The sequence below is a fragment of the Diplotaxodon limnothrissa genome, linkage group LG6, assembly GCF_057381915.1.
Source record: "Diplotaxodon limnothrissa isolate DT_005_m linkage group LG6, D_limnothrissa_male_GT1.1, whole genome shotgun sequence".
Taxonomy (NCBI): Eukaryota; Metazoa; Chordata; class Actinopteri; order Cichliformes; family Cichlidae; genus Diplotaxodon; species Diplotaxodon limnothrissa.
The window spans coordinates 42,186,350-42,204,942 of record NC_140601.1 but is presented as its reverse complement, the minus strand read 5'-3'; the positions used below and the strand labels follow the sequence as shown (position 1 = coordinate 42,204,942).

The following is an 18,593-nucleotide window of genomic DNA, read 5'->3' as shown; positions in this document are numbered from 1 at the left end:
GTCGTGCATGTATGAAAGTTTGCCTGAACACTTGCTTTATTTATCTTTTGCCTCTTGCATCCGAGTCGTCGTGTTTAATGTCTGCCCGTGTTCTATAAAAAAGCCGTCTGGGTGCCCAATCAGTCACTGTGAGATACAATCGTCTGCTGCCCTCTGAGATATTCCTTCAACCACAATAAAGGCGCCATTATATGTTAACTGCTTTTGTTTTTTCTTTTGTGCTTACATTGTTTTAGAAATAAGGTGAAGCTGTGACCTTTTACAAAGTCACATTATAGATTTGAATGATGGTAATGACATTTAGTGCAGATCGCTGAAATTGACAGCTGCCATGAATCTTCTTGGCTGTATTCTGATGCTCACCATGTGCTAAATCCTTGATCAAGCAGCTCATGGATTACATTAAATTAAAAATAAGGACGTGCACTGTTAAAATGCCATTGAGGAAGCGAGACAGTGAAAACATGATAGCTAAATGTTGGCGATTAAGTCCTGATCCATGCTTAATGAGCATAGTGCTGCGACAACTGTGTTAAACCCTCCCGTCAAACAAAGACTAAGCTCAATTGATCTGGCGTGATGCGATTCATTTGCTGCAGAGAGTCTCTTTTCCTCCCTCTCTGATCCACATCTCATCATCCGACAGCTGCTGGCTTCCGTCTTGGTGTCATAGCCCATGCACAACTCAACGGCAGGCTGATAAAACACAAAGGTTATCCCTCCGACCTTTATCGATTTCGTTTTGTTACTCTCCTCACTCGCCCACTTCCTCACCGAGGCCGAGTGGATGCTGTGAGGGAAATCTTAATCACCTCTCGCTAATGCTATCGGTCACTGGGATTTTGGAAGTGAATAATTATTGTTTGAGGCTGATTGTTTTAGTAGGCAGGAGAGAAATTGGCTGCTGTTCCATTTCCCGCCTTTGTATTGGCGTTGAATTGGTTCTGGGTTCTTTCTAATTGCAGAGGTGACAGACAGAAAGGGCTTGTTACGATAATGTCTGAGGTTGGGAAGTAATGTGGTTGTTTTTGCACGTACAAGGTGGTAAGTGAGTAATAGAAATGTGAAAATGCTTTCTGCGACTGGCTCCCGATAAAATGAGAGGCCTGTCGTGAGCCTCTCTGAATCAAGGCTACAGGAGAGATGACCTAAAATGCTGCAATTGAAAGCTATAGTTGTACCAAGAATACGTGACGCTCGTCGCTCAGCTCAAAGCTCGAGCTAAAGACGAGGGTAGATTTTTGTATGAGACATACAATGTGTTCAGACAGGCTTTTCTTTCCTTTAACTGAAAGTCCTGACAGGTGACTGAAAATGTAAAACAGACTCTGCTGCTCACAGCAACATGATGAAATATGATTACTGCTTAAAAACTGTAAATTACATCCGACAAGCCCCAAAGACTGTTGCAGATATCAGGAGGCCTTGGCATTAGACAGTGACAGGTAATGAATGGCAAGATTGGCGAGCCCGGGCCAATGAGAAACCCAGATTGAGAAAGTGCTGCCTGTTTATTGGTGCTTAATGAAAAACAATTTATCTAAATCACCACCGGGGAGGGTTCCCGGTTAAAGCTCTGGAAAGAAGTCTAGCTTTTCTGTCAGTGACAAATGTGCTGTTGTTTTTCCAATTCAAATGGAATTGACGAGAGAAAACAGCCGTTTGGGCTGTGAGCGCCATCGCTACCCACCGTTCCACCACACAATTATAGTGGAGGTGTGGGCATTGTAGTGTAAGCCAGATAACAGACTAAACACTGCGAGAGAAACATTCAGAGCTGCACTACCTCATGTTTTAATTTTAACGAGAAACACGGTAGATTGGTTTGTACTCGGCTCTCTGAGAACGTTGGAGTCAAGCTAATTTTTCCTTTTTATTTTTTACTTTTGTGGAGCACAGATTAGCCTATTAACCCCGTTTCCAGCTGCAACACGGGGCGGCTTTCAGAACCAGGTGACCAACAGGACCAATAAGCAGTTAGCTGAGAGGCTATGTAAGCAGAAGCACTAGCAGTCAGGCAAACAGTGTTTTCATCAGGATTTGGTAAGAAAAATAAAATAGGTTTTTGGACTTACCAGTTCAATTTTACTGTGTGTGTGTGTGTGTTAACAAATTAGCAGCCGTTTCTTAAAGGTGAGCTATAAAACATTTACTGCAAACTGTTCGGCCGAGAAATAATAAATATTACAAAGACTTGCATGTTGCTTTACATATTAGCAGCATGCAAGTCTTCGCAGCCAAGCAAACAGTATTAATAAAGACATTAAAGATCAGATGCACAATATTTTCTTCATCTTCATTGTACTGTTGAAACACCCCCGATACCTGTGATGCCGTTGTGAATGCTTTCAGTGGGTCCTGTGGGTTACACAATGATGCCTCAGACCCCACAGGCTCTTTGTTTTCATGGGAGCACTGCATCAGCGCAGAAATGTTGAGGTGGGCTGTACGTATCAAATGAGCAATCCACACCAATGCAAAACCCAGATTTCCCAGCATAACTCTGCATGGTGTTAATGTTATGGCTGATTAGAGCATCCACACCTATCCTGTGATGAAGTGTGTATTGATCAAGATTAGTTACCCTAAAAGTGAAGCATACAACAAAACACCTTTATTTATTTATTTGTGTGGAATCATTCAAATCCCTGTTTATATAAAAGTAAACCAAACTGATGATGGATTCATTTCAGATTCTATGAGTCAAAATAGTACCATCCCTTTTAAATGCTACATCTATGCTAACACCTTCTTTTTATTCAAGGAGGAATTCCTGTGAACATTTTATCTGCTCCCACAAAGACTCCAAATGTCATTAGCTGAAAGAAATATGCATTGTGGAATCCCTGTTCTTAGTGAATACTGTAATAACTGTGATAGCTCTGGTAGAAATATTCCAAGCATGAAATTAGGGCTTCTACTACTGTGGAGCTGTTAAATTTGAAATTAGAGTTTTATTGGAAGGAAAAAATGACATGCTAAAGCACCGACTGATAAGCAAAATAACACACTGTATGTGCAGATTCATGCATGGCTGCTCAATCACTTGTTTCTACGGCACTTAATTGCAGCTAGACCACAAGTGGCGTCACTTTACTGTAATCTATTTGGACAAGTCGTTCCAATGATCAATTTTTCTGATGCCACCTACGTGCTCGAATGTGGTTGTGTTTTGGTTTAGATGCCACTTCCCTCTTTGCTGCGAGCAACCTTCTATTTTGGAACGAGACGATGAAAATGCCGAAGCGCCGCCTCAGAAAAGCTGCAGAACTATGGCAACGCAAGTGCAACAGTCACAGTCAAGAAATGAAGCTGGAAATATTCCAGAGCTGTTTGCCAAGCATAAGCCCGACGTGTGCCAAAATGCCGAGCCTATTCTGCTGACACTAACGTCTCTCTTCCACCTCTTCTCATCTCCCCATCTTTCCACCTCTTTGCACAAAATTTGCCCTTTAAATCCTTTCTTCTCCCATCTTCAAAAACGCACACCTTTATCCTTCACGTGTGTGCACGCCCTCCTCCTCATCCTTTTCCTTTTCTTCCCCTCCCCACTCTCAGATTATGGTGTTGACAGATCCGGAGTTTGAGAGCAGCGTACTCATCAGCACTGATGAGGGAGCCAGTTACCAGAAGTACCGCCTCAATTTCTACCTCCTGAGCCTTTTATTCCACCCCACTGAAGAGGACTGGGCCTTAGCTTACAGTCACGACCAGAAGGTGAGATCATTGTCATCTTTTTTCTGTCCTCACCTGTAATTAGCTCTTTGCTCCTTACTTGCAACCTTTTGTGCTGCTCACATACCATACTGTAGGTTTTTCAATTTAGCTAATTACCTGATGGCTTTTACTCACCCGATGAATGTAATTTAAAATTATTTAGCTAGAATTAAGTGTGAGGCCTTTCTTTGAGACACACTATTATTACAAACCCTCTATTTCTATATCCATCCTTTAATATTGTCACAATCCCCTTGGTTAAATTGTAAGTTAAACATATTGATTGTTTTGCATGAAAGCTCTTCAGTGGTAGCAATAACGGTGCTAAAAAAATCTCCACTCTCAACTTTTGTTGAACTGAATTGTTAAATTCTCCCCATTACTAACTAACCCTTCATGTAACATGCGCCACAATCAATACAAGCACAGACATCCTTTGTCATCTGTTTTACACTACCCCCCAAATCACTGTAAAGGCTCGGGTTGTGAAGTGTGTGTGACAGCAAATTCATATTTGCTGAAAGCGCTTGTAAGAAAACTAACAAACAAGTAATTTTTAATTATGATAATAAAAATGTTCTATCTTTACGGAGCCCCGCAGGGGACATGGGAGAAAAAAAAAATTAAGACTGACTTTTGCGAAATCTTGCAAAGCAAACTCGGGATCTCGCAAAACTTTTGCGAGATATCGCAAAACTTTTAGCCGCATTCTTTGGACACCGGCTCGAAGCCGACCGGGAGGTCGAGGCACGATGTGCCGGGAAAGCAGTGTTCCTCCCGGCTGTAGTAGGTCTTCTTCGGCCTTTGGCCTTCGACCTCCCGTTAGCTTCAAGCTAACGGGAGGTCGAAGGCCAAAGAATGCGGCTAAAACTTTTGCGAGATCTCGCAAAAGTCAGTCTTAATTTTTTTTCTTCTCATGTCCCCTGCGGGGGCTCCGTATATCTTTATTTTCTTTATGAAAATAATCAATCCAATTCTATAACGAGCAGCAGAGCGACGCCACCTGTTGGTTAGAGTCCCACATCAAGTGTTTTTGCCTCAGTGTCTCTCATTCAGCATCAGCATCTGTTTCCAAGACAACATAACTACCATATGAACTAATCAAATAGTCGGGTGAAGTCTGGGATCTACATCTGCAAAGTTGGTCATTTACCATTTAAAAATGTGTATTTATGATGCTAAAGTATATTGTGTTTCTCACACTTTTCATGTATCTTGAGTAGCTAGCTAGATCGCAGTCATGAAAAACAAAAAGTGTGCCTATCATTGTACAAGCAAACCATATGAAATAGGTATATGAAAACTGTCTTCCATTAGCCACAGCCACATGGTGAACGTGGCCATACTGTTTTGAATATAAGGAATTTATATCATGAAACGGTAAATTCATTATGGAGGTTTTTAGAGAACAAGAAAAACTATTTTGGTCGTATTTTGGGCTGAACCTCAATCAGGAAACAGCCCCAGTAGGAGAGCTGGCTGTGCCTAAAAATGAGTCTCAGCCTGTAATGATTCTCATTTCCCACTCGAGTCTTCATCATGGTGTCACCTTCACTGAGCTTTGTCACACAGTATGTAGCTCAGCACAGCTTCTTCACACAGAGCTCCAAGATTGTGCACAGGAAACAGCTGCCATTAAGGTCAGTGACGCTGACCTGAGAGCCAAAACGATCGTCCTGTAGGACGGGACTTGGTGCAGGAAGGTGGTGGCTGCACCAGGCCGCTCAACAACTAATCTTTCTAAAGCACGCTGCGGGACTCAATGTCAAGCTGAAGTAGAACTAACAAAAAAGTAAAAATAAAAAAAGGTGATTAAATGAAATGGTTGAATAACTTCAAACTAACCAGCCAAGCTGACTTTAGCCTTGGATGATTTTGAATTAGGTGGAAATTTAATTACCAAATCTGTCCTTTTATATCTTTAATATAAAACATCTGTTATATGTATGAGTGTCACGATCGCTGGCTTGGGCCTTTTCTAGGATCAATGAGATAATCTGCATCCATCTCTCCCTCCACAGTCCACGAGAATCACTGCTCCTTCTAGAGTTGTAGTTAGATTGTAGTGAAACTTACACTCAACTAACAGGTCTCCACCCAGATTGTGACAATCTAAAGTAAATTTTACATCCGCTTTAATTTTAGGCACTCTCTGTTTGGTGTCTTTATGGTTTCTTTGTATTTAGTTAAGTTGTTGTTAGACTTTGGTTTTCACATGTTTCTTAGTTCTTGTTAAATTTTGCTTTGCATTTCCTCCTGTGATTCCTCTGTTTGCTATTCATTTCCCGTTTTGTTTTGGTAGTTCATCGTTTCCTGTGTCCTGTGCACTTTGATTGCTCTCACATGTGTCTTCTGTCCCTCCTGCTTCTGCTTCCCTGATTACCTCATGTGTGAATAAATAGTCCAGCCCTTCCTCCGAGTCTCCGTCTTTGTGTTGGTATCATCTTCTTGGAGTTTTGGCTTTCATTTCCTTTCTGTTGTGGACCTTTTGTACTTTGGATTTCATCAACTCAAATGAGAGGTTTGTTCTCAGTTTCTTAAGCCTGTATTTAGTTTACACTCCAATACATGACAGTAACATAAAGAGAAAGTGAACAAATACTCCCCCAGCTGATTACATAATAATCCAAAACCTCAACATTTTAATTTCAAGTATAGTATAGTATGGTCTTTGTTTGTTTTGCCCCCAAGTGTGATGCTGTTTGTTTCTAAAATTAGAGTTACTGTCCCATAGCTTATTAAAGGAGATGTGGAAACTGATCTACCAATAAAGTGAAATGAGATTTTTTGATTGAATACATATTCTCTAAGTGTGTTAGAACCACGCTTGAACCTCCAGCTAAGCAGAGTTTGCTCATCAGGAGCAGCAGGTTTATTATTTGTTTAAGATAAATCAATATTTATCAAAATAAAGGCTAATAACTAGATGTCATGAACCAGAGGTTCACCCAAAGAAAGGACCCAAATGCAGACACCAAACACACGCAAAGTAACTATTGACAAGGATATTTGTATACGAAGCGGACAAAGTCTTAAGTAAATAATAGCCACGGAGGATCGGTGACTGGGACTGAGAGGGATGGTCCTAGCAAGTCAGGTTGCAGGAGAGGTAAGAGGTCAGAGGGGTTTTTACACGTCCAAGTTAGTAAGCACTGAGGAGGGGAGGTCCGTGGACGCTTCCTCAGGAGCCCTGAGGTGTAATGAGAAGGTCAGAGGGCAGGCAGGAAGGGAGAGAGGGAGACGGAGAATATCCCTTTGACATTGAACCAGGGAATGCAACAGCTCGCCATTGAGAGAGTAACAAACTGGCGAGGAAAAACAGGTTGCACAGGATTAAGTAGCTCTCGTGCTGATTGCTTGCAGATGGAATAGAGGTGAGGCGCTGGAGGTCCCACCCAAAAGGGAAGGACCCAGGGCCACAGATGGAAAACCTCCAGACACTCCCACGGATCATGACACTAAATAATTTATCAACTAATTGCAAAAGGCTCGGGATCCTCCTGGGCGAACATGGATGGACGGAAGGATAAACAGACAGTTTTACTTTTCTGTCATATGTTTGTTTTGAGCTGTTCTTCAGTGGAGCAAAAATGCGTCTTCTAATTAATTTTTCCCCTTTTTAATCAGAGACATGGGGAATGCATTTGATTTACTGTATGTGATTTTTGCAGTTTGTTTGGAACACGTCATGTTGGAACATTCCTCTAAAACCAGCTTTTTGAGCTAAGTGTCATCGCTTTACATGACCATCCATCCAGAGCAAACTTCACTCTCAAATGTCTTTTTGTTTCACCTGATCAAAGAGTGTAGTGTCAGCATCCTTCAGGCTTCTCTTCGTGCTTTGACCAAGTTTTGTTAGCCATGTTTTTCTTCTATAGTTGGCGACTTCACGTTATGTCCTTCACACTGTCAGAGAATCAGTGGAATATCATAAGTCAGCAGCTTTAATCTCTTTTACAGTAAAAAGATCAGCTAATAGATTCTGCTGTTGTTGTTGCTGTGTGATAGGTTTGTAGCTTGAACCCATCCGCTGTAACGTTGAAGACAATATAATTACACTGCTAAGCAAGACACAAATAGGCAAAGTTCTTCATGTTACTCGTGCACGGGAGAGACCGGACAGAGTGCCGTTCCTCCACTTGACCCCAGTTGCTCTCGTCCGTTCTCCCGTACCACTGTCCTTTTATTGAGGTTACATGAATATGCATAGGTTCATTAACATGTGATGTCTACATACACACAAAGAGTACCTTGCCTGTGTGTGTGTGTGTGTGTGTGTGTGTGTGTGTGGGGGGGGGGGGGGGGGGGGGGGGGGGTACTGCTGATCAAAGGGTCATAAAAGCACACAAGCAAACATCCTTGGTCAGGAAGAGGGTAGACCCCCCCTCATCCTAGATAACACAGTAAGGAAGTCCAGCAGTTCATTTATACACAAAAAGCACTTAGACTAAAACAGACGTAACTACGTTAATCCTACCATAAAACAATAAGAGAAGGTATGACCTCTCTCATGCTCCCAGGATGTAGGTGTGGAATGCACACCAAGCCTCTGTAGCCTGTTAAAGATCACACAACTTATCACTACACAATTGATTATACACCTCTAAGCATCTATGGTTAAATATTTCTAAGTATAAATGACAATCAACAATACAAAACCTAACATTCCCCCCTTTTTGACCTTTATGCTTGAAAAGTTCCCAGTCATAGAATACCTCATGTCAGACAGTTTCAATGCAAACATTTTTATACTCAGCATATGTCAAATCACCCTAAATTACTGTAAAAGTTACACAGTTTAATAAATGTATTAGCAGTTATCCCATTCATTGAGCTCATCTCATGGCAAACTGCATCTTACGAGCAACCAAAGAAATTGTTAATTTAATAGTGAAACTAAGAAAGTAACATTTTCAAAAACATCTCAGCTTGGTGATGCTTCCTCCGGGTGTGCAAATCACATGTCTCTCTGCAGAGTGGTTTGAGTTCTGCAGGGCGTCATAATGTCTCTTCCAGTTGTTTCATTGTCCATAGGACCAGAGTCCAAATGTATGTAGAATAAACATTCAAACATACCAGTTAGTGTTGTTGTTTGTCAACATGGGTCTCAGCTATTTCCAAAGCTGCAGACCTCTCAGCACTCTAGTTTTATGGCCTCCACCAACCCCCATCACCTCATTCAAGCCTTCGTCCTGTGAGGGGGATATTTATGACTCCTTAATTGTCCACGCTCTGCAGAGAAACACCTCTGTGGAAAGGGTGCAGGGTTCCGTTGTCTTACTGCTGTTATGATCCCAGCAGCCTTCAGAGTGTCATCGTATGCACATAGGAAACTGCTGTCATCACCACCATAGCTTCTGGTTCCTGTGCTTTCACAGAATCATGATGTCATCCTCGAACTCCTTCTGCGCTGTCGATGGAGCTTGGCACGCTCCCCTCATCCCACGAGTTTTCATGTTCCAACGCTGCTGAAGGTTTAAGGCAGAGCACGTCGTACACCTTAGTTGTCTTCCTCAGCGTCAATATTGAATCTTTCATTTTATTTAAAATCTCCTGGAAGCTCAGTAGCACAGCTCTCTGTGTGATGTCTGCTGTGCTGAAGATGATCTCTGATCCTCCTGAAGCCTCTCTCCTGGCCTCAGCTCCCATCTTGTGGACGATCCTCTCCTCTATTTTGCAGGCAGTTTCATGGTCCTTGCTGTGGCTCCAAGGTCTGATCTCATGATGGGCCCCAACCAGCTTGACCTTTGACCTCAACCACTGCCTGGGCTATGCCTGGAATGTTTCTCGCTTCTCACTGCTGCACCTGTATTTCAGAAAGACTTCTATGTGGAGAGCATGTCAACAATCATCAAACCACATTCTTTAGTTCAGTGAACTTCACTTATAGGCCATCAAAGCCTCATCTGAACATGGATGCACCACTTGCATAGGTTTAATACTTGTAAATAAACGGCTAATCACACAAATCACTGCAACAATAATAGTAAACATTGTTTAATGTTAATCCTTGCACTCCACCTCTTGACGCATGGACATTCCCATGCGTCAACTCACCAAACCTGGATCCCTGTCTTAAAGAAAAAGATTAGCTAGATCATGTCCCAGGCAACATCAGGGCATCTCCTCCGGAGTAGCTCCGTAACCCTGCAATAAAAGATGTTAGCGTGTGTTGCATATTAAGTTTGCTTAACACCTGGCTCTCCCAGGAGCCTGCATACACACCATCATGGCCTGGAAAGCAAAATCTGGAAGTGAAATCAAACTTCATACCTGTAAACAATTGTATCATAAGAGTAATAAGCATTCAACATCAGCAAGACAAGTGTCATGTGCAGGTTTTCTCAAATCAGTAACTACAACTATTACCCTAATTCACCTCAGACATGGATTATCCCATGTACTCTGTTAACATTAATGTAATCAGTGACTTCTCTTAAGCAAAGTCACTCCACTCATATATTATTATTATTATGGGTTCAAAAGTGGCCAGCAAATGAGCCCATAATAAACTATTCCATAAATACCGTAATCTCTTATTTGTTTTACTCATGTCACTTGTCCGCTTCAGCTGAATCTTCTAAACACAGTCTCAGAAAAACAAACATTAGCAATACACATTGACCATCCTGGTGGGCAGGCGTCGGCCATCCACATTCCAGAGGTGCCATAAAACACCATAAAGTTAACACTCGCTGTGGAAAAAGTAACACTGGTCTCATCACAGTATGTCTCAAACTATATTAATTTCTCCATCAACATATAGCCTGTAACTACAGTTTTCTTCACACATAAACCCAGAAATCTTGTAGTAGAGAAACATTAGCCAGTATTCCTATAAATCACATGATCAAACACATGAAGAACCGTAATGCTGTAAAAACGAAAATGCAAATGTTAGCGCTTGCGCAGGCGTATGCATACTTTGTCACAGTTATCTCTGTGAGCACACAAGCTAGTGAATGACACACACATAGTAAATTCACAGACACAGAAAATGGCATTTAAAATGTTAAATCATCACGCAACCTCGAGTGTTGCTGTCATCTTTCTGCTCCTGTAAAGGGAAGCACACACAGACTCATCTGCACCCCTGCCAGGCGGGGGTCAACTTCACACAGTCGTGTTACATCAGTAAAGTCTTGTCAGCTTTTGTCAGCTTTTACCAGTCAGTCAGTTTGTTTTCCTTTCACTCACTCATTCATGCATTCATTCTTTCTTTCTTTGCTGATAGTGGAACCTATCGTCGCATTTAGTTTCCACTCTCAGCAAAATGACGTCATTTCAAAAGAAAATGAAGAACTTTAGTTTGGATTACATCGCTGAATCCTTTTGGACTGGGACTGTCATTTAATAATTGTCCCAATAAGTGGCTTTCTCCAGAACCCATTTAAATGTGGAGAACTCACTTGGCACAATTTTCTCGACGACGTGTAGCGCTTTTAATTCCCGACGTGCAGATCTGCTTAAAGAACAGAGATTATCAAACAAAACTTTCAGTGCACTGTGAAAGTATCAAAATAAAAAGGCCTTGTTAAGTCATGACACAAACTCCTCATCTCAGGAGGGTAAATCATACCATTAGCATGGTTCATCATACCATCATACTAATCGGCAGGCTCAACTTCACAACAAAAGAAAAATCATCAGCTAGATTCACTCCAAACCAACCATCAGCTGCACAACACACAACATAAGCCTAATGTCTTATTAGCTATGAGTTTAATTACCAGGTCTGTGCTCTTCACTCATTTAGGCCACAGATCTATTTTATTCAATTTTCCTTTTCCCTTCATCATAAAACATGTGACATGCTGTCATGAACTTCACAAAAGACGTTTGTTCTGACGTATTCAGAGTTGTGTATCTAAATACAGGATTCACTCGCACATCAAAGCAGGAAACTCAGTGTTTTAGAGTCTCTACTCAACACACAACAAACTCCAACACATCTCATTCACTCATGCTAGAATTCAATCACCTGTCATTAATCTAAGAACAATCAACTAATTTGCATATCAGCTATTAACCCACTAGGATGACAGGACGACAAAAATGCATGTTTAAAATAGTATCACAAAAGACAATTTCCCTCATACAGTAAATTACTTATGCTGCCTCAATCAAGCAGGAAGCTTCTCCCAATTTACTATATCAACAACTAAATTTATTGTCTGATCACTGGTTAGTCAAACCAGAATCTTTTTTCCCACAAAAGTTAAATTGTTGTCCTGCAACCTAGAGAGTCAATTTTTTTCTTTAGGATAAATTCAGCATTTGATAACAAGTGTCTGCTAAATTGACACTATTTTAACACTGATGAAAGATAACAAGCTAATTTTCATTACATGTGTTTGTGTTATTAGGCAGGTCTAATGCATGTCTGTGGAGCTGCATCTCCAGCAGAGCATGTTCTTAAAGCTGCCTTTCCTACACATTTCTCTGCTATTATTTAATCATTTCTTAACTAATGTGCTATGAGTCTTCATGAGTCATTTTGTGTTTGGAATTGTTAGTAGGGTTAATGCATGTTCTGCTTGTGTGTGTGTGATTTTCTATATGTTTCTATTTTCGCAATGTTTCAGACTCCGTCTCAATTTTCCAACTTAAGCAGTCAGTTTTCTTTTCCCAGGTTTTTTTTTTTTACCCCAAATTTTAATTTCCCACATTAAATAACAAAATTTGTGTTCTCACCACTCTCACTCTATTGTCATCTCACTCTGTTGTCCTCTCCCACTTTAACAGTCCACAGCCGGCAGTTATCCTTCAGCTTTGTCCTGTGTCCCACTGTCTCTTCTTGCCATTTTACTCCACAGGTGGCAAATGTCAAACTCCAACTGTTCAGTTCTCCTCAAACGTTTTCTTCACATGCACAGTGAAGTTTCAGCTTGTTGTAGACACAGTGCCATTCATCCGATCAGTCAGGATGATGGGTTTGCTCTTCTTCTTTGATGCTGTCTGTCCACATTGCTGCTGCTTTGCTGGGACTCTTTGCTCAGGACTTGCTGCTGTCTTTATCTGCCATGTTATTGCTCTTTGGAGCTGCATTCTTCAGGGAGGAGTGAGCACTTGCTTGTGAGGTTGAGAGACACATGGCGCTGTAAATAAGTCAGCCAGAAACTTGGCCTGAATGTTTCCAATGATGTTAAACTATAACTTTCTTCCGACCGCTGCATGTGGAAAATTGATTCAGGTCTGCTTTTCACCTGAAAGTGACAAACTAAGACATGTTCATTATTATCATCGCTGCTTAATCAACACACATCTCTCTCTCTCTCTCTCTCTCTCTGTGTTTGTGTGAACAATCCTTTCTTAAAAGCAGAAAATGAAATTATAGTTGTTTTTTTTGGTTGATCAACACAAAACCTTTTTCCTATGATTATTTTTTTTCCTACAATATAAATTCTCCCTCTTATTCACTCTTTTTTTTTTTTACAATAGCTGGCGACCTGCAAAATCACTGCTCTCACTCACAATCAAAGGCAATTACTTTTGCACAGTGCACAAAAACACTGTGATGTCAGACACATTCACACTCACTTTGTGATCTGCGTAAATAAATCACATGACTGATGATATGTGCCATGGTGATCCATAAATATGATCACCAGTTTATTTAATTATTATTAACCCAACAAAACAAATAAACAAAAACATGATGCTGATGCTACACACACAAGTCAAGGTGCAGGAAAACTGCTCACGGGAACGCTGCACACTCATAGCTCTGTTTCCCTCTCTTTGAGTAGTTCTCAGACAGCTCTTGATCTGATAACGTGTAGCTTGCTCATCAGCTCAGAAGTCTTACACTTTCATATTCAACACAGCTTCTCCATCATGTACTTTTAGATGTTTCATACAGGGTTCAGCATATTAGTTGTTTTCACAGGTGTGCTGTATATCTCAACAATGGTTCATAATAAGACGACAGTCTTTCACACAGGTCAAGTGCCTCTATGCACATCATTAGGTTAAATAGTTGCCTATATCACTTCACCTCATATGTCATTGTACTGAATTTGAGCAACCACAAGCGTAATGTAGATTACTTTTAACAACGATCCACCTCAATTACGTCTATGGTCTGGCACACAGGCTGAAGAGTTAACATTTTGTGTCAGCAAGGGGTGGGGGGACAGCCACCCACCGGAGCATAGCTGCTGATGTGGGCTGGCCTTCTCCACACGCTCTTCAAGGCTGGTGTGTTTTCTGAAAACTTCTTAACATCTTAATCTCTTCCATTTATAAGCCTGCGATTAACCGCACGGCTCAGGTCCGCGTGAAACCCGCGTGACCGCATTCGCGTGCACCCACGCAGCTGTGGAGCCGTCGCTCTCTCTCTCTTTATTACATAAATACTTTGTGCTGCCAGGAGCAAAGTCCAGCACAAACGTCTGTCTCCCTCCGACTCACTCTTGGTTGCTTAGAAACCCATGATAACAACAACAGTCGGTGTCACAGACCACATGTTCTGCTCCGCACACACCCACACAACAACAACAACAGCGACGACGACAACAACGAAAACAACACAAAATAGGCCTAATCCGGACTCACACCGGACCGCTCGGGACCCTGACCCAGTCGTGGGGCGCTCACCCACTCGCGCGACAAAACCCAATGAAGGGACGCTCGGGACACACACCCAGGGCGATTTCAAAACCGGACACTCACCGGACGCTTGGGACCCTTGGGCGATTTAACCAAAACCTCTTTTTCGGGACACAAACCCAGTTATCGCTCCACAAAGCAGCGAACTTCTCAACGCCTCACACAGTGGCGGAGACTGCACAACGACACGGTTATAGAGTCGGCCTCTTTAAACTTACTTGCCGTTGCTTAGAGTGTAATATCAGCCCGAATCCCGCCGACCGTCATTCATCGAGGAGAAAAGACAAACCGCGAATCCACAGGAACTTCCTGGCTGACGTCAGTCTTTCAGCGTGTCCCTCCTCCCCTCGGTGAATGCGATTCCAGGGCTCCGGCATCGAAGGACCAATTAATGATAGGTTTGTAGCTTGAACCCATCCGCTGGAACGTTGAAGACAATATAATTACACTGCTAAGCAAGACACAAATAGGCAAAGTTCTTCATGTTACTCGTGCACGGGAGAGACCGGACAGAGTGCCGTTCCTCCACTTGACCCCAGTTGCTCTCGTCCGTTCTCCCGTACCACTGTCCTTTTATTGAGGTTACATGAATATGCATAGGTTCATTAACATGTGATGTCTACATACACACACAGAGTACCTTGCCTGTGTGTGTGTGTGTGTGTGTGTGTGTGTGGGGGGGGGGGGGGGGTACTGCTGATCAAAGGGTCATAAAAGCACACAAGCAAACATCCTTGGTCAGGAAGAGGGTAGACCCCCCCTCATCCTAGATAACACAGTAAGGAAGTCCAGCAGTTCATTTATACACAAAAAGCACTTAGACTAAAACAGACGTAACTACGTTAATCCTACCATAAAACAATAAGAGAAGGTATGACCTCTCTCATGCTCCCAGGATGTAGGTGTGGAATGCACACCAAGCCTCTGTAGCCTGTTAAAGATCACACAACTTATCACTACACAATTGATTATACACCTCTAAGCATCTATGGTTAAATATTTCTAAGCATAAATGACAATCAACAATACAAAACCTAACACTGTGTTTCTGCATATGTTCAATGGAGTCCTTTGACGCCGCTGAACTCTCACCAATCTTTATAACGTCTCACTACTTGGTTTCTCTTATTCAAATTTTCTGTTACAACTGAAGCCAATGCTGAGAAAGCGCTGCTCAGTCACAGTTCCTTATATCATAGATCATGCACTTAAGTTTAATTTGAAGTTGCAGGGTTTCCTCAGAGACGGGTCAGTAAAATCTGATTTTGCAGTTCATGGATTTCTCAGAATAACGAGCAAGCCGGCACATGTGTGTTTCTGTTCAAATAAAGTCACTTTAGTAAATTTGTACTTCACTGGAAATGGTGTAAAATGCATCAAAAATGGAACCATAAAATTAAGTATATTCCCCACAATCTCTGTGCAGCGTATTCTTTGCTGATCGTTCTTGGTTAAATAGTTCTTTGATTTTTCAAAGTTCAAAATACGTTTGTTACACCAGACTTGATTGTTTGCTCATAACGTTATTGCTTTGTGTTCATAAATGAAGGCAAACAAACAAGATGCACAACATTTGTATAATTGTTATCTACACTGAACGGTTTTTTACTATAGCTTAGTCAACTCTGCTGACATACGGGGAATAGAAACGCTGAGTATAATGCCACTTAGGGATGGGTATTGATAAGATTTTCACAATTCCATTTTCGATTCTGTTTAACGATTCGATTCTTTATCGATTCTTTTTAAAAAAGGAGAACACTAAGGTCGATTAGCTTAGAACTTTGTTTTATACCTTCTCTTTGAACAAGAGACAAATTTAGGAGTAACATGGCCTTACAAACCCAACAGTGAGAGCTTAAGAGATCCAGCCTACGGCTCTTCAATGGGGCGTCACAGGGTCCCCAGGAAAAAAAATGTAAATGTAAAATAATAAAATTAATGTTCTTCTGTAGCAATAACAAAGTATAACATAAATTATTCTGTAGCAATTACACAAGAATATCCAGTAATGTCCCTGCCTACAATTAAACACATTCACTTACTGAAAATCACCTGCTGTGGCAAATGGGTGCAAGCCTTTGACCACAAACTCAGTCACTGCTCGGTGACATTCGTCTATCCTGGCCTGAAAGGAGACGCTACGGCAGACTGCAGCGAGAACTGGCAGCATCTGAGCCAGACTCTGTCTCTCTCATCATGGTCACCTGAATGCACAGTAATGGCAGGTTTTGTAATAAGGCAGATCGCGCTAACATAATATGCACTGTTAGTTGATTATTTACCTGCCGCATTAACGGGAGAGGACGTGCAAACGTTACCGCTGCTGCTGGGTTGAGATTCACGAGTCCGGAGCGGAATTAAAAACACGACATTCATTTAAGGTCATCGCGTGTTTTGTGAGCAAATGCTTTTGCATATTCGTAGTGTTTCCTTCAATGAAATATCTACTTTGCAAGTATTGCAAGTTGCCCTGTTGTCATCCGTTCTCGAAAAGTATAACCAAACTTTTGATCGTTTGAGCCGCCGTGTTTCCTGTCAGGTAAATGACGCTCCGCAACGTGGTGACGTCGTTCGCGGCGACTGGAATCAATAAGGGAATCGTTTGCAAAAATGGCAAACAATCCCAAGGAATTGAAACAGTGGGAATTTCGATACCCATCCCTAATGCCACTTCTCGTGAGTTAACCATGAGAGCAGTGTGTGTTGTGTTCAAAGATCAAAGTCTTTCTGCAAGCAAGTGTTGCTTTTTGTCAGCCATGTTGGTGATGCTTCCTAACAGTTTTTTTAGATTGTTCAAAGTTACTGGGTAGAGACCTTTATTGCCTTTTCCACCATCTCCAGGACCTAAAAGCAGAATGTATAGAATAACCAGTCAAATTCATAATGCATAAAAAGTCTCAGTAGCTTTTCCTTCACAAATTACTTCAACTTCGACCTCTGCACGTCAGTTATGACACATTAACTCACTTAATTCATCAGTAAGCCAAAAACTCTTAAAAGCACAGCTGCTCACATCTTCACCATGAACGGAGTAGACATGCCCGCCACCACACAGCTGAAATGATCATGAACGCCTACTCTGTGCTTGTATTTATAAGTTTCAGCTCTTTTATCCAGGGGGAGGTCAACCACTGTCCTTGCTATTATTACATTCTTTCATAGATTTCTATGCAGGGTTCAAAGCACCATGTCTTGGAATCTTTAACTGGAGCTTCAAAGCATCATCGTCATTGTTGTACTGAGATTTGATTACTTTAATCATACATTTGATTATGTATTCTGCACTTTGTTGTAAATACATTGTAATTATTTTGAAAGGATATTATTTTGAATCAGCCTCATTTTCTGATGTACTGACAGATTCTTAGAATCTGCTTCACATATGAAGGGTGTTGTATTCATCTCATTCATCATGTAGTTTCTAGTTAGGAATTGTTGTTTCTTGCTAACAGGGGACCACAGTACTAATACATTTCTTTCTAAAGAAAATAATCCTCTCCACTTTTAGTTTCTCTTTTTGACTGTTTTTGGAATTTAATAAAATTTGTGTATGAAGGAAAAAGTAAAAAAGTCGTCTGCAGCACAACTTTAGTTTGAGCTCCAAACATTGCTCGAGCATTTAAACTCCAAGTAAAACCTCCAAATTCTGCAGCTGCTATTTTAGACTATAAGATTAAGTATTAAGATGAGCAGGCTAGCCAAGTTCAAGAAGTTCAAATCCCTGTGAAGTCTGGGTGGGAGCTGACTTGAAAGAGCGGTGCTTCCCGCCTTCAGCCAAGGTTCTGGGCAAAACATAAAATTATTCCGATGGCTTGAGAAGAGTAAAAAGGACTCATCAGTCACCACCGCAGCATGATTGGAAAACAGTCTTTCCTAATGTTAATTAAAAACAGCCCTTAGCAGGCTACATTATACAAAATATGAGGTGCTCCCACCTTACATCTCACAAGATCAATAGCAGTAACAACTATTGATCTCACGGATTAAATAGATCTTGTTTGTGAAGGCAGAATACACATCAAGCAGAAGAGCAGAAAGATCAAGACGGCCGGGGTGGATGGGACACGGATTTGGCAGTTCAACAAAATCAAGGTCGTCCGTGTCGGGGTGTGGAAGATTATAGGTGTTAGGAGACTGTGGCTAATACGGCTATAATTTGCATCATCGCAGGCTTCCGTGGCCCCCAGAGCAAAAGACCCAGTCGTGATTATCACCTCTGCTAGACCCATTTTTATTCACCTCCCGAATGTGTCATCTGTGCG

The 18,593-nt window shown here is 41.5% G+C and overlaps 1 protein-coding gene across 2 annotated transcripts in view; it reads left to right on the top strand.

The window, feature by feature from the left end:
• sorcs3a (sortilin related VPS10 domain containing receptor 3a) overlaps positions 1 to 18,593 on the top strand; it is a 267,372-nt gene that overhangs the window by 140,679 nt on the left and 108,100 nt on the right. For both annotated transcript variants that reach the window (XM_085356485.1, XM_085356484.1), the window contains one exon: positions 3,559 to 3,717. In XM_085356485.1, coding sequence (XP_085212611.1) covers positions 3,559 to 3,717 — 159 coding nt within the window. The remainder of the gene's footprint in view (positions 1 to 3,558; positions 3,718 to 18,593) is intronic.